Source organism: Psittacula echo, assembly GCF_963264785.1.
Source record: "Psittacula echo genome assembly, chromosome: Z".
NCBI classification, from domain to species: Eukaryota; Metazoa; Chordata; class Aves; order Psittaciformes; family Psittacidae; genus Psittacula; species Psittacula echo.
This window is the reverse complement of record NC_137742.1, coordinates 31,656,946-31,682,144: the sequence shown is the minus strand read 5'-3', so window position 1 is coordinate 31,682,144 and position 25,199 is coordinate 31,656,946. Positions and strand designations below refer to the sequence as shown.

The following is a 25,199-nucleotide window of genomic DNA, read 5'->3' as shown; positions in this document are numbered from 1 at the left end:
GTATGGAATAAGGGGTGGATACTGTCCTGGGTTCAGCAGTAGCAGTCATTTTTTCTCCTTCTTAGTAGCTGTTGCAGCACTGTGTTTTTGACTTTTGGCCTGTGAAGAGCTGGTAACACCGATGTTTAGACTGACCAAAGACTTTGTGAGTCTCATGCTCTGCCAGGGAGGAGGAGAAGCTGGGAGGAAGCAGGGACAGGACACCTGACCCAAACTAGCCAAAGAGGTATTCCATACCACAGCACGTCATGCCCAGGATGTAGAACTGAGAGTTCCTGGAAGGGCTGGATCGCTGCAGGGTGGGGGCGAGGTACCGGTTGGTGAGCGGTTGTATTCTCTTCCTTGTTATTTCCTTTATCATTATTACTATTAGTGGTAGCAGTAGTGATTTGTGTTATACCTTGGTTATTAAACTGTTCTTATCTCAACCCGTGGGAGTTGCATTCTTTTGATTCTCCTCCCCGTCCCTCCAGAAGCGGAGGGAAGAAAGGTGGGAGGGGAAGTGGACTTCGTGGTTCTGATTTACAGCCTGGGCTTAAACCACGACATGAACTTAACTAACATGATGATAGATATTAAAACCTTCACAGCATTTTTGCATTATCAAACTATTTTAAGTAATTAGTGTTTCTCATGGGTTAATCAAATGGAAACTTTAAGCATATATTAGTAGGTATCAGAAAATTACATCAGATACCAGACAGGTTTTATATTATTACTGAACAAGTAATTCTAAGAATTATAAAATAGGTTCCCATTCCTACTTACCAGAGGAAGAAAACTGTAAGCGTGATAACCTCAAGTTTTCATAAGGAATATAGGGGCAGAAACATACCAATCCTTTTTAATTGAAAAAAGGAGATCAGTTTTGCACTTTTACTAGGCTATGGATATTATGAATCATTTGCTGAGGAGGCTCTTTAAGAGGAATTCATGTCCTAGTTTTTCCTGAACTTGATAACAGCTTCTCTTCTTACCAATTAAGTTGTTTAACTTATGAGAGAAACCTTCCTTTAAACCAGGGCAGTGTTACCTTCCTTCATCACATTCAAATATCTTTTCTCTATAGGATCTTTTGATTCACCTTCCAGAAACTACTTACAATCAGTTTTGGGAAAATACTGAAGTAGAATTTATTCTTTATGTGGCCAAAAGGAATGGAGAAGAATTTATTCTATCCATCTTGCCACAGTCAGAACATAGACATTCACAAAGTGCAGTGGAGTTACTTTAGATTAATGCAAAAAATTAAGGGCGAGTTAAAAAACATGTTGGGTTTTGGGGTTGGGGTTTTTTCAGAATTACATGATGACAGGCCAGTCCAACATCTAGGCAGAAAAAAAGAATTAAACATAACAGTTGTACTCAAATTGAAACTCTGTCTGTATCATGTTCATTATTTTCTTCATAAGCATTTGTTAGAACAGAAAGAAAAAAAGGCAGACAGAAAGCATTGTGTCTCAGGTTTCTCAGATGCTTTCTTACTGTCATGTTTTCAACAACAGAAACATAAACAAGATCAATGTTGTGGTACTTTTAACACAGGAGACAGAAAAACCTCAACTGAGTGGGAAAAAAAAAAAAAAAATCACTAACCGCCTAGACCCCCCCCCGGCACATACATACTTGGTACTGTTGGCCAATTGCTTGAACTCCTTTACTGTCATTGGCTTTTTCTGAATGTTATACTGTGTGAATAGCCCCGACTGGCCAGTGACCATCTGCTGAATTGGAGCAGGAATCACCAAATCTTCAATATCATCATAATGTTTTCTTGGCTTCCATTCTTTTGGTGGGATAACCTTTAAATTCAGAAATCAAAAACAGGACATCAATAGTTGCAATACCAGTTCAAAACATCTTGGAAAAATCAAATAAACCAGACATATGCCCAATGGTCAAACGAATATTTGCTTACCTGCTGCTTTCACTATAACTAACTGACCATGCAAGTGCTCTTACATAATGCAGAAACCAATTCAAAATGGTCATCGTATTACCATAGTTAACAACCAGCAACTCGCTGATCTACAGCAATTCAATCATGTGCAACTGTGCAAACATGCACATGTATAGTAACAGAACATTTTATTATCAGAAAGCCTTATAATTCACAAACACTTCATACTCCATGATATAAAACTGTTCATCATCATTTAAAAAAACAAAACAGAACAAACATACAAACAATTGAAAGTCCCCTGTCCAAATGCTATTTGGTGCAAACAGTATAAATAACTATTTCTTACTGAAAAAATAAAAAAAAAAATAATACAGCTATTTTAGAGAGCTTAAGATTGCAGCATCTGTTTACTTACACCACACCACAAAACTGTAGGGTACAACTCCATTACAGTATGTTTGCACTAACTTAGATAAACCAGGTTTTATATTAATATGGTTTAAACAGCATAATTAAAGAATAAAGCTATGTGCAGATTAATCAATTGTAAAGTTAACACTTTTATTTCAAATACCACAGAACTGACCAATGTCTACAAAAACTCCTCAGCAGAAAGTGTTAGCAATAAAGTCATTAGGAATTTCTAAGAAGCCAGTAGTAACACTAGTTCTTTAACAGGCTGTGTAATTTTGAATATTCCTTGCATATATTATTTCATCTGAAAATAGAAAACTCTCTAGATGTGAAATTGCAACAGTTTTAAAACACAATAGACATTTTTAATATACATCCTTGGCGGTGTTCAAGGCCAGGTTGGATGAGGCCTTGGGTGGCATGGTTTAGTGTGAGGTGCCCCTGCCCATGGCAGGGGGGTTGGAACTAGATGATATTAAGGTCCTTTCCAACCCTAACTATTCTATGATTCTATATTTTTGAGGTTGGTCTGGTTTTGAACTTTTACTTGCCCAAAGGCTCAAAGATGCATCCTTTGATCCACTCACATTCACTCTATTCTGTGGCACTCAAATTTTCACAAGCATTGGCTTAGAAACTTTTAGATCAGCATACAACAAAGTAGGATGGGTTTCATAAGCATACATGTACCACACATGAATTATGTTACTTGAGTAAGTCACACCTTAGAGGTAGCTTTTACACAAGGCTGGCTAGGCTATTCTTCCAAGAAGCATTTCAGAATTCCACACAATATTGTCCATTAGAGATTTTGCTATTACATCACTCTGAGAAAGTAAAACACTCTGAAAAAATAGTACAAATAGATCCTGAGATCATTTTCTAACTTTGGAAAATAATCACAAATTGTGATTTGCTAATGTACTCGAACAGCCCGTTCACCGAAGAAATCCAATCAAGACCATTCATGGTAGCAAGCATACACATCAAGCTGAAGAAAAGTTATCAAGTAGTAACATACTTCCATACCTAATGGCTTTATTTTAAACATAAACAGGCATTTTTATCCAGTTTTTACAAAGATGCAATTCCCTCTTTTTCTTTTTTCCTTCTCAGCTTCCATCGGATTTCAGCTGTACAGGGACTACCTAGCAAGTTCTGGTGTTGTTTGCTTTTAGAGAAAAATATCAAATAAATTAATTGAACCACCTTGTGACTTCTACTTCTTTCACACAAATCTTAAATTATATGCACATCAACAAAACACAAAATGTTGGTTTGGAAGCAGAGAAGTAATGCATTCAGAATATATGCATGGAAATCAAGTATGTGCACACAGATTTCCATTTTAATTATTATTATAAAGCATGAATTTGTAGGTTTGTCTCAAATATATGAATACTGAAAAGCAAAATTTGCATTATGTCATATAATTCAAGGTCAGTATGTTTTAAGCAATAAAAATATGTCTGTGAATACAGGTTTAAAATATTGCCTTACAGCTAACTGGAGCATGTTTATTACTGTTGTAACCAGAGCACTGATTAGAGGAATGAATCCTGTGTGGACTGATGTACTAAGCATCATTAAAAAAAAAAAAAAAAAAAAAAAAAAGAAAATTTTGTATTCTCTAATAAAGGTCACGACAAAGACTGAAAACATTAAAAATATCATGCCCAAAGTGACATACACAGCTACACAGTCAGCAGAGTTGGGAGTAATGACAAGGTCTCTGAGTTTTTACCACTGACCTGTCCCACTGAAGCCTCTTCACATTCCCTTTAGTAAAAATAACCTATTCAAAGTCAGGCAAGTTAGGTTTATCCCACAGAAGCAAACTAGATTGAATTCATCAGCAAAGCTCAAATATAAAAAGGGAAAAACCTAAGACAAGGATTTCTCATTTATATATCTATAGATAGATACATAGATGGATATACATCTCACACATCCTAAGCATATTAACACTGTCCAGTGTTATTCAGCATGAAATATAGGTTTAGATAGGGACATCTTAGTTACAACACTCTGTCTCTTCATTAAGGCTGCACATTAACACAACCAAGGTTATTTCAGACAGCTACCAACACAAATTTCTGTTCAATCCTCTTTCACATACTGGTAATCTCCTGTTCTGCATTTGGTTCTGCATTTGATTCTCAACAGCACTGGCTACTACTTCTGTGTAACTACTTCTGCCCCTACTCTTCTAAAAAATATTTTCTTGTTGTGCCACATTTTCAATATCACATTCCAAAATTACTTTACTAGTTGCCAATGCAACTGCAAATTAATTTAACTACTTTGCTCTATCTAAATGCAGTTTGAGTCTCCAAAACACTTCTCATTCAAATAAAAGCAACTAATGAAGCAGTGTTCCTTAATTTTCATTTGTTCTGTTACCTCCAGTCCCTGTTTCCCTTTTTATGTATACAATCCTCTGTAACAGCAAGACTAAAATACATTGTCTATTCCTAAAGCTCATTCCGTATTTTCAAAAGCCAAATATTTTAGCCAATTTGCTCCAGGAATGCCACAGCATATTTTCCACTCTGGAAATTAATGGTTTAATATTGTTTCTCTAGTACCTTAATCATTTATTCCAGGCATACTACCAGGAACTTTAAAAAAAACACTAAAAAAAAAAAAAAAAAAAACAAAAAAAAAAAACCCACCACTGTATTCACACACACATGCACACCATGTGCAAGACCTACAGACATCAACTTACACGTATTCTTCCACACAGTTTGAGAGGTCTTCTCCCCTACACACTTTCACATTTAACCTAAAGTTGGGTATGCCTACTCTGCTTATGATCTTTGTTTAAAGCTTAAGTTACTGTTTCTGCACAAGCACATAGCTCCTCTAGTAGTCTTTTTTCTCTCTGCATTCATACTTGCGTCCATACATCTTAGACTTAATATAAATTAGGTCCTTTGTAAGTTCATTTTATATTACTATATTTTTGTTACTTTAAATCCAATGCCCAAAACTCAGAAAATGCCCCTTGTATTTTTGCTGCATGAATTACTGACTTGGTAAGATTTTTTCAAGAAATACTTGGTTTATTTTTTATATGTAATTTTGAGATATATCAAAAAATAGTGAAAATCAGAACATAAAAAGTCTCTAGACAACTGAGTAGTATGTAGCAACTGACATGCTGAAAGTAACCAAAGATGCTTTAACTGCTATTCTAGTATCAAGCAGATAGGGAAAGCAGACTTGCACACTATGGTTAGAAGGACCCCGTCCTGAATCACACGACAACTGAAACATGAGTAATACAATTAATCAGTTTTAAAAGGTTTTGTTATGCTTTTTTTCAGACATTATTCCAGCTGTTAAGCAGATACCCCACATGCATATAAACACAGATATATGCAAGTATTTTTCTGTGCTCCTGGGACTCCCATTTTAACGATCTGTACATGGAGAAGAGCTTCAACAAATGGTTTTGAAATGTGATAGATGGCATGGGAATTAAATCCTAGGTGTATGGCCAAAAAATGGAGACATACACATTTTCAATCATACAAGCACAAGTGCATTTACTTCAAACAAGTCAAATTACACTATGCAAAACATCACAAATCCCTGACTACAGGGCAAAATTCCGCCCTTGTCAGATATGTTCAGCTTTAGTGATTTCAACAGAGATGATATAAAACTACAAGTGCTATGAGAGTAGTGGCAATTTCTGTAAAAAAAATCTTGGAATTACTTTTAAGACTCTGCTAATTTCCGGTTTCTCTTAATTGCATGTATGTGTACAATTTGAAGGAACAGTAATTTTTAGCCAATTTTTTCCATCCCTGCTACCTGATAAAGAGCTCTAATAATCATCTCCTTGAGAGATTGTTAATGAGAACACCAGAAAATATACCATAACCATTTCTTATATGGTACCTATATAGTCCAGATAAAACTACAAAATAAACAGCTACAGTTTGATAACTGCAACAACACCAAAAGGTTCATTCTTAAGGAAGCTGCTCATGATCTCATGAGCAAAGAAAGTGGTTTCAATTTGTATTTAATTAAATTAAAAAAAAAAAAAAGCTTGAAAATTAAAAATTAATACAGGTTACTCAGTGTTAACTAGGGATATGTGTCTAAAACATACTACCCAGTTCTCATACTAATCCTGAAAGCTGTCATATCTCTTTGATTCTCACTTAAATTACTATAATGGACTACCCACTCTTTTTCAACTCAGTTACGGGATTCTCATCTCCATCTTGCAGCATACCACAGTGAAGAAGACCAAAGCCTAACCTCTGTTCTGTTAACATGATCACTGTTTTACAGTGTTAAAGAAAATTAAACTAAACAGTATATGCCACAGCCAACATCGGCATTATACTTTAAAACTCTGAAACACCTGGCAGATATCACAGTTGCACCTAACATTTAAAAAAATCAGTTTCACATATTCATGTGCCTACCTTACAAGAGTAACTGCTGCTTTGGCCCACTATAATGTTTCTTTATAGTGTTTCAACTTCAAAACAAAGTTTACACGAAACAAAGCCTGCATTTTTAATCATAAGTTTACTGATTTTACAATGACAGCATTAGTATATTTTATTGGTATTATGTCATTTCTGCCTTCAGTAACATGCGAATATTCAAATCATACCCATTTCCTATATGCAAGAATTAATCTCTTGCTTGGTTATTGCAGAAAACTACATCTAACCCAAATCTTCACAAAGATAATCTCCTTAAAGTGTTAATGGAGGGAAGGGAGGGTAGAGAACACTAAGGACATGAAGGTAATAGCAATATTACAGAAATTTCAAATTATACAATGAAGGGAAAACTGTTTCACATTAATTTTTTTTCATATTCTTTCCTAATGATACTATGTCCATTGCTCTTCTCAGGACATCCTCAATGGCTCTGCCTTTTTCTCCTACACTGGCTACACATGGAAGTTTAATTGCTGGATAGCAGGAAAGGAACCAGAACCAAGATAAGGGACCAAAACAGAGTGACAACAGAAGCCATACTCATACCTCAAATAAATCTAAAGAATATTTCCAGTAAGACAAATTCATTATCTTTTTACACTTCTGGCTGAAATTTTGCAACCAAGAATGCCAAGACATGAAGTCTTCTTTTCCAGATATACCAAAGTTCACACACATAAAAGACTAGCACACTGGGCTCAAACCATGACATACTTCAGTCCCACAATTAATCTTAAGTATACCAGCAGCCTCAGAAGAGCATTTAGCACCATGTAGCAGAAAGCCACTAAGCAGCATTCCCAGAAAAGAAGAGAATAAGCACAAAAAACCCTGATGGAGAGTAACTGAAGCTCTTATTTATTATGAATGTCTCATAAATAAGAACAGAAATTTGCATGTATTTTTTAAGGATTACAGTATCATATTTGATGATACACCTCCTCAGAATTGCCAGAGGTAAACAGATATACAGTTTTTAAAGGAAAATTAAATGCAAGGTACTTTAATTAAGAAGAATCTAGTTTTGAATGCTACTGACTGAAAAGACTAGCAGTGGTCTACAACAGACATGGCCATAACAGAAAGCATATCACACATATTTTTCTTTATAAAAGAAACTAGTTCATTTTTTATTTTTATTTGGGTTTTTTTCATCTTACAGACTAACCTTGGTTCATGCAACAGCATCATATAGCCAGAGAAAGCAAAGAGTACAATTTATCCATACCTGTCTTTGTTTTATACACAATACGCCAAAGAAGCAAGCACATTAGACACGAACAAACAAACTGAAATAGAAGATGATCAGTATCATCTCCCCAGCTGCTCATAAGGCACTTTCTGGTTTTTTTGCTAGATCCCCATGAAACAGGATTAGAAACTATGAACAGCTGAAATAAAGCTATTCTTATAAACAATATGAAAACAAGAATATTTCTTTCAAGTTGGATCCATGTACATAATCCACAGAATGATAACACAGCTAGAATCTCCTGCTCACATACACATTAACGGTGTAAATCTGTTGAGCAGAAGTCACTATGATGAATTTGCTGTTTACTGCTCAAGATGAGAAGACTGCAATAGCTCATCCCCACACAAATAAATAAGTTCCATAATATAACTGAATTTGGGAAAAGCTCAGGTAAGGTTCCCACTGTTGTCTATTTATCACATTTCAAGTCCTGATTACAAAGGCAATGCAATGATAGTTCATACTCCTCCAATTCTCATTAACAAAAGTGTAAGACTATCACCATTAAAAAGAAAACTATTTCCATTCAAACACTATCTCATCAAATACTATCTTCAAAAATACACCCATTAACAGTAGTTGGATTATTTGCCCAGTAAAGTTACACACAACCCTAAAACACCAAGTTCAACACCTGGTAGATCTGGATTTTCCAATTTATACTACAAACTCCCTATTTTGTTCTGATTTGCCAAAAACTAGTTTAAATCTACCTTCAAGAGGGAATCCTCTTTTGCTGTTGTAAACATGGGAACAGTTGACTTTTTAGAGAGAGAACAGTATACATCGTCTTCATTAGTTTGCATCAAACATCAGAGATACCAAAAAGCTCTTTCTTAAAACAGTTCAGAATCTATTAATTGAAAATAATTTGTTTGGGAAAAAAAAAAAAAAAAAACCCTACATACTCAATTGATCAGTTTTGCAACCAGCAAAATACAAATACTGGAAAAAACAAGTATTAGGAACCATTTTCCTTCTACATTATAGAAGTTTACCTTTGCAACTCCAGCCCTATGAGCACCTTGTGATTCCATGTACACTAAGTATTTGTTGAACTCCCTGAATTCATCCATCGAAGGCCTAAAAGTCATGATTTTGCAGCTTGGGTTTGGAGGACTATCTGAGATGACAGCAGACATTGCAGTTCCTTTCAATCCAGCTTTTAAGAGAAGGGAAAAAAAAAAGCAAAAAAAAACCAAAATAAACACACTGAAAAGAATTATCAGTAAAACAAATTCTGAGATTTGACATACATGTTTCAAACAGGAAAAGCTTTCAAAATCCTCTGCCCATGCTACCATAAAAGGCACACATGTATACTTTTTCTCTTTACTCCTTCAAGAATATTTGGCCCTTACTCAGCACAAACACTATCACAACAGTCCAGTCCATACCTCCATTTTTATGGCATGTTTCCTCTAGTTAACCTTTAATATCACAGTAGCATCTTCCTGTGTCGATCCATCTGCAAGTTGCTGCCTTTTTCTCTCTAGAGATTTACATTACACAGACACAACCTAAAGTAACAATGCTACACATTTGATAAAACAATCCCATTTACTGTATGGAGAAAACCAATTACTCACTTACCAGTCACACTACAAACATAGAGAAAGAGCACCTCGATTTCCTAACTCTTGTATCAGCTCTTGTATCTTGTATCCAGTTTAACAACTGGTCTATTATTAGCTTTCATTCTCTGAAATCTCTTTAACAGAAACAAAGCATGCAAGTGATAGCATAAAGACAGTCAGCGTTCTCTGTGACCTCCATTTCTACACGGAGGATGCCTTTATGTCTTTCCATGTTTCACCCTCCAACAGGTATTTCAATACTTAGTCTGCTTTTAGTGTCCTGATTTTTCTTCTTTTTTGTTCCCCACTTCACCCAGCACACCACTCTCTAGTTAGTACTTGATTAGACTTCTTCTATGCTCCCACCTTCAGTAACATACTATTCCCCAACCTACACTACTTTCAACCCTGTTCGACATTAAATTTACCAGATTTCTGCAACTCACACATTCTGAAAATCAGTACCACTTTAATTTGGGAGTATTTTTGCATTTAAATTATCAAGTCCATATAGGCAAACACACCTCAACATGTGTAAGTGGGATAACTTCCCTCAGCAGTAAACACTTGGCTCATATATAATGCACCCTTCATTTATTCCCATCCATTAAAGTTACATGTACAATCTTGCTCCTATGACCAGTCCCAGGAAAATGAAACTCAGATTTATGACCAAAGATGAAGCTACGCTTTCCTTCACCGTGAATTACAGTAGACAGTGTCTACTACTTACAATGTTTTACTGACAGTAAAGTGACACTAGAAATGCAATCAAACAGGGTATTTTATTTCTTTGTACAAAATCAGTTTTTAAGCTTTCAGTTTTATATGTATTAAATAAGACTATAAATCAGTGAAATACACACACATATATATACAGACACTCCCCACCTCTAAAAAAAAGACATTTAAAAAAAAAAAAAAATCAAACTCTCTGCTATTGCTCCACTGGGAAAAAAATTTAATAGTCCTTCATTATTCACCATTTTACAGCTTTCAATCCATTCCACTGACTGCATACAAGATGATACCCAGCAGTGAGCAGTTATTTCATTATAGCATACAGATTATCATCCTTCCCTCAACTCTTCCAGTATTACCCAACATTGTCAGTGCAGTTTTGGGGGCTTTGTGGGGAGGGGGAGAGGGCAGACAGGAGGAGTGTTACTTATTCTTTGATTGGCTTGGGTTTTTTGAGTTTTCTGGGGTTTTTTTAAGCAAATTACTTCAGCATCCACTCATGAATCTGTCTTTTACACCACTAATATTCTTTCCTTTAGTGGATAGATGAACTTTTCAATAGTGTTCTTTACCCACTTACATGCCCAATACTAAGCTCAGTGTCCCCAAACCAAGTCAAGCATTCCTAAAACACTAACAGATTGGGGTGGGCAGAGGGACATGCAGCAACAAGCAATAGTTGGAATTGGTTCAGCTAACTAATAACTGAACTGCTGTCTCACTACTTCAACATCTCCCAGACATGTAATTTATCCAAGACCAATCACAGCAACTATTTCCACTTAATTCAATGTGATATTTGTAGACAATACAAAAATGGGAAGATTGGCTGATACACCAGAGGGTTGTGCTGACATCCAGAGGGGCCCAGACAGGTTGGAAAAACAGGCCAACAGGAGCCTCGTGAAGTTCAACAAGGGGAAGTGCAAAATGCTCCACCTGGGGAGGAGCAACCTCAGTTACGGAGGTACATGCTGAGGGCTGGCAGGCTGGCTTTGTGGAAAACACTTTTAGTGGGTTTGGGAAACACAGCCAGCAATGTCCCCATGCAGCCAAGGTGCCTAAAGGTGTCCTCAGCTGCATTTGGAGGAATGCTGCTAGCCAGTCAAGTGGGCCAGTAAGATACTGCAGGGACTGGAGCATCTCTCTAAGGGAGGTAGGAGGAGTCAGACTAGGGGAGACAAGGAACGGGGGAATCATATCAATGTATATAAATACCTGCAGGAGGGTGCAAGGGGGAGGGACCCAGGCTTTTATCAGCAGTGCCATGACAGGAAAAACTTCTTTACTGTGAGAGTGACAGAGCACTGGAACAGGTTGCCCAGGGGGGTTGTGGAGTCTCCTACGTTGGAGATATTCAAGGCCCGCCTGGACAAGTTCCTGTGTGATGTACTCTAGGTTACCCTGCTCTTGCAGGGGGGTTGGCCTAGATGATCTTTTGAGGTCCCTTCCAACCCTTAGGAATCTGTGATTCTGGATTCTGTGGCAGGACTAGAGGCAATGAGCACTGGCTGAAACACAGGAGGTTCTTCCTGAACATCAGGAAACAATTTTTCACTGTGAGCATGGTCAAACACTGGAAGAGAAGCCCAAATGGACACAGTGCTGATCAACCTGCTCTAGTTGACCCTTCTTGAGCAGTGGTGTTGAGCTACATGTTTTCAAGACATCTCCTCCAACATCAGTGAGTTTGTGATTCTGTGATCTTATCCTTGCATAACTAGCTATAAAGAGCAAGACTCTTTCCAGTGGTGGACAGAGACAGTATAACTGGCAATAAGCACAAATACATTAAATTCTGTTTAAGCATAGTAAAAAAATTAGCACAGGGGTGATCAAATACTGGAACAGGCTGCCCAGAGAGGTTGTGGAGTGTCTATCCTTGGAGATATTCAAAAGCCAGTTCGACACTGCCTGAGCCATCCAATGCAGTGGAGCCTGTTTCGTGTAGGGAAACTGGACTATCTCCAGAGGTCCCTTCCAGCCTCCCCAGTTGTCTAATTCTGAGCTCTAAGTTAAACACCTATTTACTGCTCTAAGTTAAACACTACATCTGCACAGCTAAACAACCTTTTCATCCTAGTTTTGTCTATGGGCAAAAAACATGCAAGCACAGTGTCTGTATGTGTTCCTGCAAACCTGAGGCTCTTATATAAATTTTTGGGATTAAACTTGCCTTAGGTGAAGAAGTGTAAATCTCAAAGATAAATTATTTCCTACACTTCTTATGAAAAGGGTAGAGACAAGTAAAAGCCATATCCAAGTGGTTCAGCTACAAGAAAAGCTAGGATGATTACAGCTAGTATCTGATTTCAAGCACCAGACACAACAGACTAATTATCACACAAACAAGCATGATAAAAAAATCCTCTCAATGAAGACATCTCACCAAAACCCATTGGTTTTAATACCTGAACTGCTTTAAAAGCAACAGTGTACCGAATGAACTAAATATACCCTAGCACTTAGCCACAATGAAGAAATTAGTTAATTTAAGGATTGTTAATCAAACTAATAAACAGTAATTGTCAATCTAACTTCCATAATTATACATGCCAGCATGTTCGCCCGCTGCTTGATTCCTAAAATCCTGTTTGCAAAACATACCAAAGTAAAGATAATAACTACGTTAGGTTATTTTTTTTTACATCTCTGAAACTAAAATAAGGCTCAAGCAATATAACTGAACTGTACTGTAATGAACCCAAATCTGTATCACAGGCAGAATTAATAACTTCTAACTAATCATGAAGACAGGTGTAGCATCAGAAAGGCAAAATTTCTGACCAGCTTAACTGAAGTGTAAAAAATACAATTTTTTTTTCAACACAGGATCTTTTTTCCTACCTGCTTCCATGCATCTTAGGGTCCCGCTCCCTATCCAGTGACCACAGAGAGTAGCCAGCTATGTCACTTTTGGTGGAAATACACTGTCAGATCCATGCGCCTACACTACCCTTCTTCCTCAGTAAAAGCCTTTCTTTCCATTCACTTCCTGGGTAACCAGCTCTTTGATAAGCACAATGTTTGTAAGAACACTCCCTGAGCAGATTCTTCTATGTAACCTCCATAGCTGAGGAGGTAGAAAGATCATAAAGACTGTGCAGTACTTGCTACACTAGAAGTCCACAGACTTCTCAATAGACAATGTTATTCACTTTTTGATTTCTTAGTAATTTAACAGCTGTATAGCTGTGACCTATCAGTTGAGACTTCTTAATCTCATTTCAAAATTTTATTATTGCAGTAATGTTCATTACAAATGTCAGTCTAAAACAGAAAGCACCAAGACTGACTTACATGGTTTAAATTTATCACAAAAACAAAGCTATGCTGCAAACCAACCGGAAATGTTTGCCTTCCAATTCTCTAGGTAATTCTCTCAAGGACATTGTGGTATTCAAGAGTTCTGCCTACTTTCTCCCACCAAATTCCTACTTCTGCTCTCTCATATGCAAAAAATTAATTTATACACTACTAAATCATTAAAGCAAAAAGAAAATATAGTTCGGTATAAGAGTTAAGAAGCTTCCAGAGGTTCTTTAGAAGACAAGAACATAACTACTAAGATGCCATTCTAAAGTAAAATCCAAGCAATCATACTATTACTGTCTTAACTATTCCACATAAGTGTATACATAACTATTTTGTGATATTACAGAGCTGTACGTGTTGAGAAATAAAACTTTCAGAGGCTGTATTTACTACTACACAATGAAAATGTGCAAGACATTAGTAAACACAAAAAGTTACAGAAACAAGGGCAGCTATGTTCATTTAGGCTGCACATTATAAAATAGAAAAACCAGTAACATACATATATACTACTTGTTACAGTTATCTTAAATTCCTAGTATCAACATTGTAATCATCCATTTTCTGTCCCCCTTGCAAGACAGTATTGCATATAGATAGGACTGACCATAACCACATAGAAAAGCAGATGGCAATGTGAACAAATGAGAAAACATTCTCCATTAAAATTAGCATGCATTAATACTTTGCGTAACACTGAAAAAAACTTTTTAGCTAATCAGGGGAAGGCTTTAGTCAAACAAGCTCCAGCTATGAGCCTAATTCAATAAACTGCAAACCTGCCCATAAATCTTGAATTTCTTGGTGATCAAGTAGTGTGCCAACATCTTGAAACATGCTTGATTACACAGCACAAAATTTAGATAAAATGCAAGCATGTAGCTTGTCCAAACTGCCAGGTAAAGAGCCAATAGCTAGGTTAAAGAATCTGATTAGCCTTTTGAAGAGTTTATAGTCATTGTCAGGCCTTGTCAAAAGACCTTCAAATCATCAGCCAAGAGTATAGTAATGCTACATTTGTCTGAATACAACAGAAGTCATATAAGGTCAGCAAAACCTAATCAACCACACATATGCCAGTATGTGGCCCAAAAAAACTAATGAACCTAACTCAAAATGTCAAAGTACAACGCTAGGAAAGCTCATATACTCAACTCACAGCAAGATGAAATCTCATTAATGTTACCAGCACTTACATGATCCAAGATGCAAACTCATTTCACCAGTTATAATGACAGGCAAGTGCTTTTTAAACAAATCCTTTAATATATAAACCACATAGCTTGTACAAACACAACAAATTTGATTCTTTAATGTATACATTAATGACCATTACAAAAACCTGATAAAAGACTATGGGGCTGTCAAAGAAAAGACGGGGGGGGGGGGCGGGTGGACACAACAGAAGAAAAAGAAGAAAGAAAAGAGTAACTTTCTGCATGTTTTGACATTAGTAACTAAAGCTGTACATGGGAAGAACTCATTAGCTACATCTACATAACAAAAGTTTACCATATTACATGCCTGAACACACTTTACTCTGTATGACTGCTTGGCAAATGCAGAATCTACAGGATTATACCTTTGACTGCTTGGCAAATGCAGAATCTACAGGATTATATCTTCTATATACTAAGAAAAAGACCTCTATACCTCACCACAGCAAACTGAATCTTAACTATAATAATCAGTATCAGGCAGCTACGATTTCCGGCCTCACACAGTGGACTGCTTTTTGTTACATCTACACCTTACCATATTGTTAAAGCTATGAGGATGCTAAATATAATTTATTGGTGGGAGAATTATCTGTTAAACACCATTTTTCAATGCAGAATCCTCCATACCATGACAAGAACAAAAAAATATTCCCAAAATTGAAAAACATCTTCCAAGTTTCATTTATTTGATACCTAATATAGAAATCTAAACTATCAATTTTGTTTAGTCAAATTACAAGCAAGAGACTGATTTACATAACTAGAAAATACTCTATTAAAACAGAATTAAACACACCAGAAAAACAGCATGTTAATCTGCTGTGGGTTAAAACACACAAAAACCTGCAGTCTTCATTACACGAAACCAACTTTCAGTATTACAGCATAGCCTTTCCACCTTAATACTAAGCTGTCAGATCTCCTCTGAAGGCTATTCACTTCTTTTTGCTTCTAGTGTAAAATGAAATAACCAGTAGAGTTCCACCCCTCATCAGCAGGGAACCAAAACTTTCTGACTTTAAACCACACAAGACTTGACACAATTGTTTTTCCAAAGATGCTTTTGGGAACCATCTCGTTTGCCAAATGGTGCCCACTTTGCCCTCTGTACTGAAAGCACTGCTGAACAAGAAAGAAGAAAACCAAAACACAGCCTGCTTGTCCTGCTTTTGGCTAGCACAGAGTTGGTTTGGTTTTTTAATTAGCAGCTGGTACAGATCTGTGTTCTGGATTTCTATTTAGCACTTCTATAAATTTATACTTACGTGTTGATAACAAAGATGTTTTAGTTGTTGCTTGACAGTGCTTGCTCTAAATAAATGACTTTTCATTTTCCCATACTCTGCTTGTGATCAGGTGCACAAGATGCTGGAAAGAACAGGGACAGGACATCCAACCTGCACTAGCCAAAGCAGTATTTCGTACCATAGAACATCCTGCCCAGTACTAGGTGAACCTGTTTGGGAGCCACCAATCGCTGCTCAGGGATGGGATGGGCATCAGTCAGCGGAGCGGTGAGCAACTGTATTATGCATCACTTATGTTTCTTGAGTTTTATTCCTCCCTCCTTTCTCTCCATTATTTCCTATTATTATTGTTACTATTGTATTTTACTGTATTTCATTATCAAACTATTCTTATCTCAACCTGCAGGTGTTACCTTTTCCCAATTATCCTCCTCATGCCACTGAGCAGGGAGGGGCAGGGGGGAGGAAGCAGCTGCATGGTGCTTAGTTGCCAACGAGGGTTAAACCATGACACTGCTACCTCTGCTTTGCTATACACAAAATTATAATTTAACATGGAAAAGTGCTAAATAACTATAAAAAAATAGCAATATCCACAACCTTTTCCCAACAACACAAATTAACCAAATAACATGAAGCAAGTTCCAGTAAATGAGAAAAAGAAGGAAGATGGGAAGAAAAAAAAGAACAAAAAGTCATGAAAGTCTACGAAAGTCACCACTTCTCACAGGTAAGTTAGTTCAAACACACAATTTTCCCTTTTCCTTTTCTTGAATTTTTTTACCCACACTACGGGACAATAGACATCTGAGGAAGAATTAATTCATCCTGAAAAAACCTGTTCAAATGACTAACAATAAGAAACTAAACTTCAGAGAAAGGCATGCACAAAAAGCCACAGCATGAGGCTGATCTGAAGGAAAGCACAAAATAATGTATTTTAAAGAAATTTTCAGATACACATTTTCAATTTAAAAAAAAAACCAAGACACAGCAATCACATTATGAAGTACTAGCCACCATTTTTTAAGGAATCACTCAAAAACACTTTATTGGCAAAACTTGAGGAAAACTTCATTTCCCCTAACCCTTATTTGCAGAGTTTGCTTTGGGGACAGGGGAAAGGGGGGTGGGAAGAAATTTTTCCAACCAGCTCTTCAAGATATGGAAACAAACTGCAGATAAACAGGTCTCACTCTGCAATACTCTAAACAGCAATTTAATTTGTAACATAAAGAAAAACTCCTTAAGCTCACCTTATTTTTACCAAAGATATGGGCAGATTCACTTCAGCATTTTCCTGCATAATTTTTAAAGAGTTTTTAGCACAATCTGTAAGTACTATCCAACTCCTAACACTGTTTGCCAAAGCAAATTCAAAGATATAAGACACTGCAACAGTGCACAGTCAATAACTAGCTACAGGAATTACTTTCAGTTAATTGGAATCATAAAAGCATAGTTTGCATGTCCAAGTATTCCTGAGCATGCAAATAGTTAATTCTTAATGTAATTTGGTTTTGCATACTTATGTTTGAATTGTTCCTTTACTAATAGAAAATGTACATGCAAATTATGCCTACCTAGTTTATGTATCTGGCTTAGAAAAAGATCCTTTTCCCCAGGAATTCCAAATCTGTTATACAGGTTATTGATCATATTAACTTCTGTAAAAGTCTGTAAACTTTACAGAAGCTTACAGACTTCTACACATATCCCCAATGTTAATTTTAGTTTTAAATCAAAATTGTCCTCTTTTTTTCAAAACCATTTATGATTATAAACAATTTATAAAGCTCCAAAGCATAGGCTCATTTACCAGTTTAGCAACTTAAAAACTGTTTTAACCAAAGAAATAAACTATGAAAATGAAATAAGACCTGACCCAGCACTGTACTTTTCGTCATAAAGCATCTATTATGAACAGCAAGTTATCTAGGTCTTAGAGACAAGCAACCTGCTAATAACTAGCATTTTCATTTTATTAGACAAAACCCAGCAGAATTTCATAAGTCTACTAAGCTAAATCAGAACAGCCTCAATCAGGTGATTCCACATTTTAGAGGCAGATATGTCACAAAGTAACTGGAACATATTTTGTTTATGAAACTCTACAGTATCTGTAACAGTCAGTGAATTATCCTGTCATGTCTGAGAATCAGAAAGTGAAACCAACACTGAAAATTTTTCAATATTCAGTATTCACAAGAAGATGTGTTTTGAATTTCAACTCTTGTAATTCCTACACCTTAAAAAACTTGAAATTTTTTCAAATCTGTTACTTCCATATATTGTCCTCAGTTTTTAGGGTATGCTGCCCTAAATATATTGTCCCAAGCATACATCTAACATTTGTGGGACAGTAAACAAAATTCAGGATAAAAATGAGTGATAAATGAGTGATAAAAACTCAGTAGTAGGACTATTCATATTAACAGCCTACCCACTATGCACAATTCCACAATTTTCAAGATACGAAATAAAGTTGGAGCAAAATGCAAGCCTGCAGCAGAATGAACTATGATATATGATGTCACCTAAAAAAAATCTGAAGTACATCCTAACTCTTCATATACCAAAACTAAGGTAGGCTTTATAACCCACTCTGGACTTCTTATCAGCAAATTATTATGAACACCTTTATTATCTGATTTGATTACAAAAAAAGAATTACTATCTTTCAAGTACAAAATAATGCATTTCTTAAAAATATCTTATGAGTCAGTCTATGACTCAAAATGAAAATCAAGAAAAAAACACATCACTTGTTCATTTTGAGATATGAAATACTAAGCTATCAAATTACTATTGACATTTCTTACTAGGTAAGTATTAACATCTTGGCATGTCAGAACACCATCTTTTGAATCATTCATGTGATGATTCAAAGAACTTGAAAATATCTTGTATTAGCAGAATTACCATAAAACACAGCTCTGTGTACACTAAAAATGTATTCCAAAGTGTATTAGTTGGGGTTTTTTTATGTTGAGGATAGTAGGACAAAAATACCACCTTCATGAAACAAACTTGACCAAAACTGACACCAACATATACCCCATTCACATTCTGTTCAACATCATGCTGATGAAACATATCCCAGCAAAAGACACCAACAGAAAAAAATTGCGGATCTCCAAGTGAATCAACTGCAGTACTGAACAGACCAATTGACAGCTGTTTAAACTGAGGAACAACATAATTTTCTGATTTTAATGTACTACTGTGGCAACTTTGCATTTAGATTTGGTGCAGAACTGTTTACCTGATTTGTTTCGAAATCAGACCAAGAGATGCAAAATTCTGTACTCAATACTTATCAAAAATTCAGGACTAAGAATTACAGGACTAGACTATTGCATCATATTTACCACTTAAAAAATAAAAAGGGGAGGGAGGCTATTTAATCATATCCACCTCTTCGAATGAAACATCGTTTCCTGGGCTAGTCCCTAGAAAGGAAACTGCTCTCATATACATCCCTATTTGCAGATAGCTAAATCAGTTGCCAGCAGTCAATAACAATACTCCAAATCGAAGCTGATAGCAAGATAAGCGTGACTAGCAGTAGCTCAGTTTACCCTCATTTCAACTACTGAAAAGGAAATCATGCCTGTATTTTATGTTATCTTGTGTTTGGAAGGTACTTCTGTGAAGTAATACCATCTGCTAGTTATCACAGTTCAAGGAAAAGTAAAGGTAAAGCCCAAGACAAATTTTATACCAGAGTCATTTTCACATGTTTGGATCATTAAAAATGTGAACCAAAAAAAAAAAAAAAAAAACCACAGTACAGCGAGAAGAAGCATTTCAGTTTAAAAACCTCTGGTTTAGTAGCCACCAGGTAACTTCTACCGCTGCTGTAGCTATCTCAGGAAAGATTGCAAAGAATTATATAGCTGCAGTTTAATAATATAGAAAATAAAGTATAAGCTTTATATAAGTAGTATAAGCTGGTACAGATCCTTGAAAAACACTGACACCAGTATTTTTCCTAACACAGCTAACCCAGAGGGGGGAAAAAAAAAAAAAAAAGGTATCTTGTATACACTTCTCATTTCATATTGCCAGTTAAAATCAAGTGCAGAAGAGAGAAAGCTCATGAATAGAAGACTGCTATAACATGGCAAAAAGCTCTAATCCTGAAACAAGCTCCGAAAGTGCGTTAACACTATAACCACAATCAGACAGGTGTGGTACCAGCGCCTGGGAAGTACGTTACTTAGAGGACACCTTTAAAGTCTTTTCCTAACACTTTACACCGTTAACTTGAGGAACACCTCAAAGACAAGCAGAAACGACCCAGCTGTATCACCGCGGCTGTATTTTGTAAGAGAGAGAGGCCGTTTGGAAAGTCCACAGGATTTCACTACAGCCCACAAAGACACGGAGAGAGGTAACACCGTATTTCGTTCTGCCCACCCACTTCGAGCACCCGGGGCAGCTGCTTGATCCGTCGGAGAGCTTCCCCCCGCCCGCCCTGACCCAGCATCGCTGCACACAGGCAGGAATACGAGACGTAATTTTCCGACACCTGACAGTTTCGTTTCCTCAGCTCCGTCCCAACCGCCATCCCCCTTCCCGCAACGTGCAGTCCCCGCACCGATTCAACTCCCATCAGCGGAAAGTCCCGACCCCTCATGCACCCCAGCAGGGGCTGCCCAGAGGCAGAGCGGCCGCTCCGCCGTCGCACCTGACCCCTGCGGCCCGCCTCGGCGCGACAGCCGGCGAGACACTTCCCCGCTGTCGGCCGGACGCCGACCCTCTGACCCAGAGTGACCCGCCTCGCCGCCATCACCCCCCCGCCCGGGGCTTTCCCGCTGTCCCACGGCCCACGCACACCCCGCACCCCCGCTCCGATCCGGCAGGCTGCCCCACGCTTCCTCCCCCCACGGCAAGCGCGCTGCCACGCGGAGCTCGCCCCGCACCTGTCCGGGAGAGGATTAAGCGGGCGGCCGCAGGCAGAGGGAAGGCGAGGAGGAGCTGGAACGGCGACAGCGCAGCGCGCAGGTCCCCGATCCTGCCCGCCTTTCCCCGCCGCGCCACCAAGACGCCCCGCTCCGAGCGCGGATGACAGCCGCTGCCTGCGCATGCGCACAGCCCTAACACGCACGGCCGGGTTGGTGGCTGGGGAGAGGGGGAGAGTGTGGGGGGATTGGGTAGGCGGAGACCACGTGACGGAGGAGCAGCCCTCACCCCCCCCACCCCGCCCTTCCCCCGCGTCACGTGCCACGAGCTGGCGATGCCGCCGGTGCTTCCGTGCGGAGTGCGGTGCTGCGGGCGGGGCCACGAGTCACGCAGTGGTCACGTGGGGGCGCTCGTGGCCGCAGGGTGGTCACCTGGAGCGGCGCCGGGCGGGACCAGCCCGAGGTGCGTTACCCGCTGGCGGGCGGCAAGTGGCGCTGCCGGCGCCCAGGGTGCTGGTGCGGTCACGAAAATGGTGAAAATTGACCAAAGGACAGGTCTTTCTTATATGTACTGCTTGAAGCACACCTATTATGTTAAGTCTTACTTTACTCTTGAGTTGACCTTTAAGTGCCAAAGACTTTTTTTCAGTACTAATGGAAAATAAAGGATTTATTTTATTAAGGTTTTTAAGGCACATATCTAATGATGTAACTTTTCTGTGCTCAGAGACTTTCATCTTGTTTGTCATTTGGACACAGTACTATGCTTTAAAAGATACTAGTTTACGAGTGCTCTGTGTGCTTTACCATCAGGCCCAAGAAAACTCGTGCAACTCTATCTTCAAATATCACTGTACGGCACCATAATGTCCAGCAGTTTCTCAAATGAGTCATCCTCATCTGCCTAAAGAAAGGAATTGTTTCACTGATATACATATAAGAAGCTGAGGGAGTAGTTCCCCTTCTTCCTCAAGCCTTTCGGGTGATGAAGAAATATTCATTTAACACTCATGGGAAAAGAGTGTGGTAGAATGCAGTTCCTCATTCAGGTTTTTTCCCTAGTCATTGATCCAATTATGAAACACAGAAGATTGATGACTTAATTGTTTTTTAATGTGATCTCTAGTACTCATGCTGAGTACTTGTTGAAGAGAAAGTATATTAGTGACTCTTCAAAGTACTGGGTCAGCCCCTCTCCCCATCTGGTCTTTCAGCTTATAAATCATAAATCTATAGTGTCACAGAATGGTTTGGGTTTGAAGAGACCTTAGAGATCATCCAGTTTCACCCCCTGCCACGGACAGGGACACCTTCCACTAGACCAGGTTGTTCCAAGCCCTGTCCAGCCTGGCCTTGAACACTGCAGGGCAGCCACAGCTTCTCTGGGCAACCTGTGCCAGTGCCTCACCACCCTCATAGTGAAGAATTTCTTCCTAATGTCTAATCTAAATCTCCTCTCTTTCAGTTTAAAACTATTCTCCCTTGTCCTGTCACTGCTTGCTCTTATGAGAAGTCCCTCTTCAGACTTCTCCTAAGTTCCCTTTAGGCACTGGAAGCTGCTCCAAGGTCTCTTCTGAGCTTTCACTCCTCCAGGCTGAACAACCCCAACTCTCTCAGCCTGTCTTCATAGCAGAGGTGCTCCAGCCCACAGATCACCTTTGTGGCCTCCTCTAGACTCACTGAAGCAGGTCCACATCCCTTTTGTGTTGAGGGCCTCATAGCTGGATGCAGCACTGCAGGTGGGGTCTCATGAGAGCAGAGCAGAGGGGCAGGATCACCTCCCTCGACCTGCTGGTCATACTCCTTTTGATGCAGCCCAGCATGGTTGGTCCCTGGGCTGTGAGCACACACTGCGGGGTCATGTTGAGCTTGTCATCAACAAACACCTCCAAGTCCTTCTCCTCAGGGCTGTTCTCAATCCAGTCTCTGCCCAGCCTATAGCTGTGCCTGGGATTGCCCTGACCCTGGTGCAGGACCTTGCGTGCTTCACTTTGTTGAACTTTTTTGGCACTGTTCCACCTCTCCAGCCTGTTCAGGTCCCTCTGGATGACATTCCTTCCCTCCAGTGTGTCAACCACACCACACAGGTGGGCGGTGTTGGCAAAATCTCCATGAGTTCATTAAATGCCCAGGGTGTGTTACAGTGTCACCAAAGCAGACATCTCTCAGCACCACCAGTCCAGCGCTCCCAAGTGGTGGACTGAGTGCAGGTGAGCAGCCTGAAAGTATGAACACTCACCATGCTGCAGCTATGGAAAACTATGCCTTGATGTCATTTTTCAGAAACAGTAGCTTAACACTTCTATCTTGTTAGGTGGAATTAGGGACACTCACCTTCCTCAAGATGGTTATGTAGCTATGTATGTACAGTAGACTAATACACTTTACTAAATTGTTCTGGCTGTGTGTTTCAGTAGTCGCTAATCACCTTCATTACTTTACTGGGTTTCATCTCAAAGCACCTGTGAATTTGCTGACGTTCTAGGTGGCATAAAGAAATATTTTCTTACTGAGGTTTCAGTCAGATTTTCTGCACTGTCTTTTTGTATTTCATGTTTTGGGCTATGCCGTAAGTTTTCTTATGGTGTAGCAGTAATTCTAAGAAATCTTTGCAGAATTTAGCAATGTGTTTGCTTAACGTGACAGTAGCATAGCTACCTAAAAAGTAAGGTCACTTTCGAGGCAGGCTTGCAGAATTCCACTGCAATGCTGTTCAAAGCCCATGAGATGGCAGCAAACACCAGAAGCAAAGCGCTGCCTGCCCAAGACAAGCTGCTGGCAATGATCAGATTTTGCCATTGTTCCTGATGCTATTCTCTAGACTGTGCAAGTTGCTGTAATTTCTGTTATACTGCATTGAGTCACAAATCAGGACCTAAGTTGCTGAATGCATTCCAGACTGAAACTTTCTGTAGCCTGTATGTTTAACTAATAGTGTGCAGTTTAGTAATGTTACAATACCAGAGGAAGCGGGGGTGTTTTAAACTATGTATCTTTTGTCAATTTTACATCTTTTTTATCACTTTTTCATCTTAAAAATGTTGATAGCAGTATGTATGCTTGTATCTCTTAGTGTTCTGGAATTCATTCACTTACAGACTTTGTAGCTGCTAAACGTTTCAGTGGCATGAAGTTAGGCGTATGTTAACTGGGAATAATGTACAGTAAAAACAGTAACAATACAAATAATTTACCCATGGGTATAGTCGGTAGGCAGCCTCCTTCCATTAAGGTCCTTTTATTCCAGTCAAAATATTTCTCAAGTGGTCTGGCTTGGACAGAAGTTATTGGCTAGATATAGAAATTCCCAGAATATCTCTGACCTGTTGCAAAAGCCAGACTAGATAATCATAAATACAACTTCTGACTTGAGAATTCACAATGAGTATTGATTTTTGCTGCATTTATTCTAGACATCTGTGCTGGTTTTGGCTGGGTGGAATAAATTCTCTTCATAGTAGCATGGGGCTATGTTTTGGACTTGTCCTGGAAGCAGCATTGATCACACAGGGATGTTTTTGTTATGGCTGAGCAGTGCTTACACAGCATCAAGGCCTGTTCTGTGTCCCACCCCACCAGCAAGCAGGCTGGGAGTGCGTGAGAAGTTGGGAGGGGACACGGGCAGGACAGCTGACACTGACTGACCAAAGGGATATTCCAGACCATATGGCATCATGCTCAGAATATAGAGCTGGGAGAAGAAAAAGAAAGTGGAAGGGCATTAGGAATGATGGTGTTGGTCTTCACAAGAGGGCATGAGGCACGATGGAGCCCTGATTTCCTGGAGAGGGCTGAACGTGCCTGCCAATGGGAAGTAGTGAATTAATTCCTTGGTTTGCTTTGCTTACACTTGTGGTTTTTACTTTACCTGTTAAACTGTCTTTATTTGAACCCATGAGTGTTCTCACTTTTGCTTTTCCAATTCTCCCTGCCATCTCACTGGGGTGTGGTGCTTAACTGCCTACCAGGATTAAACCATGACATGTTTTATGTTAAACGTAAAGGAAACCTTCTTGTATTTAATATTGATCACTTTCATTAAAAAGCTTACCTGTTCAGACAGTGTTTCAGCCAATAGTCTTTTTCCCTCAAAAATTGTCAGGATACCATAGAAATGCTAGGATATTGGGTAAAGGATGCCC

The 25,199-nt window shown here is 38.7% G+C and overlaps 1 protein-coding gene across 5 annotated transcripts in view; it reads right to left on the bottom strand.

Moving 5' to 3' along the window:
• Positions 1-21,207, bottom strand: part of KDM4C (lysine demethylase 4C) — a gene marked incomplete at its 3' end in the record, with an annotated part of 280,296 nt that extends 259,089 nt beyond the window's left edge. For 4 of the 5 annotated variants that reach the window (XM_080636681.1, XM_080636682.1, XM_080636684.1 and 1 more), the window contains exons 1-2: positions 9,049-9,592; positions 1,627-1,802 (exon numbers count right to left, since the gene is read on the bottom strand). In XM_080636681.1, the coding sequence (XP_080492807.1) occupies positions 1,627-1,802; positions 9,049-9,354 (482 nt within the window). In that variant the 5' untranslated portion in view covers positions 9,355-9,592. Of the gene's footprint in view, positions 1-1,626; positions 1,803-9,048; positions 9,593-21,078 lie in introns of those variants that run through there. The other variant, XM_080636683.1, reaches the window with a different exon arrangement.
• Positions 21,208-25,199: the final 3,992 nt, after the last annotated feature.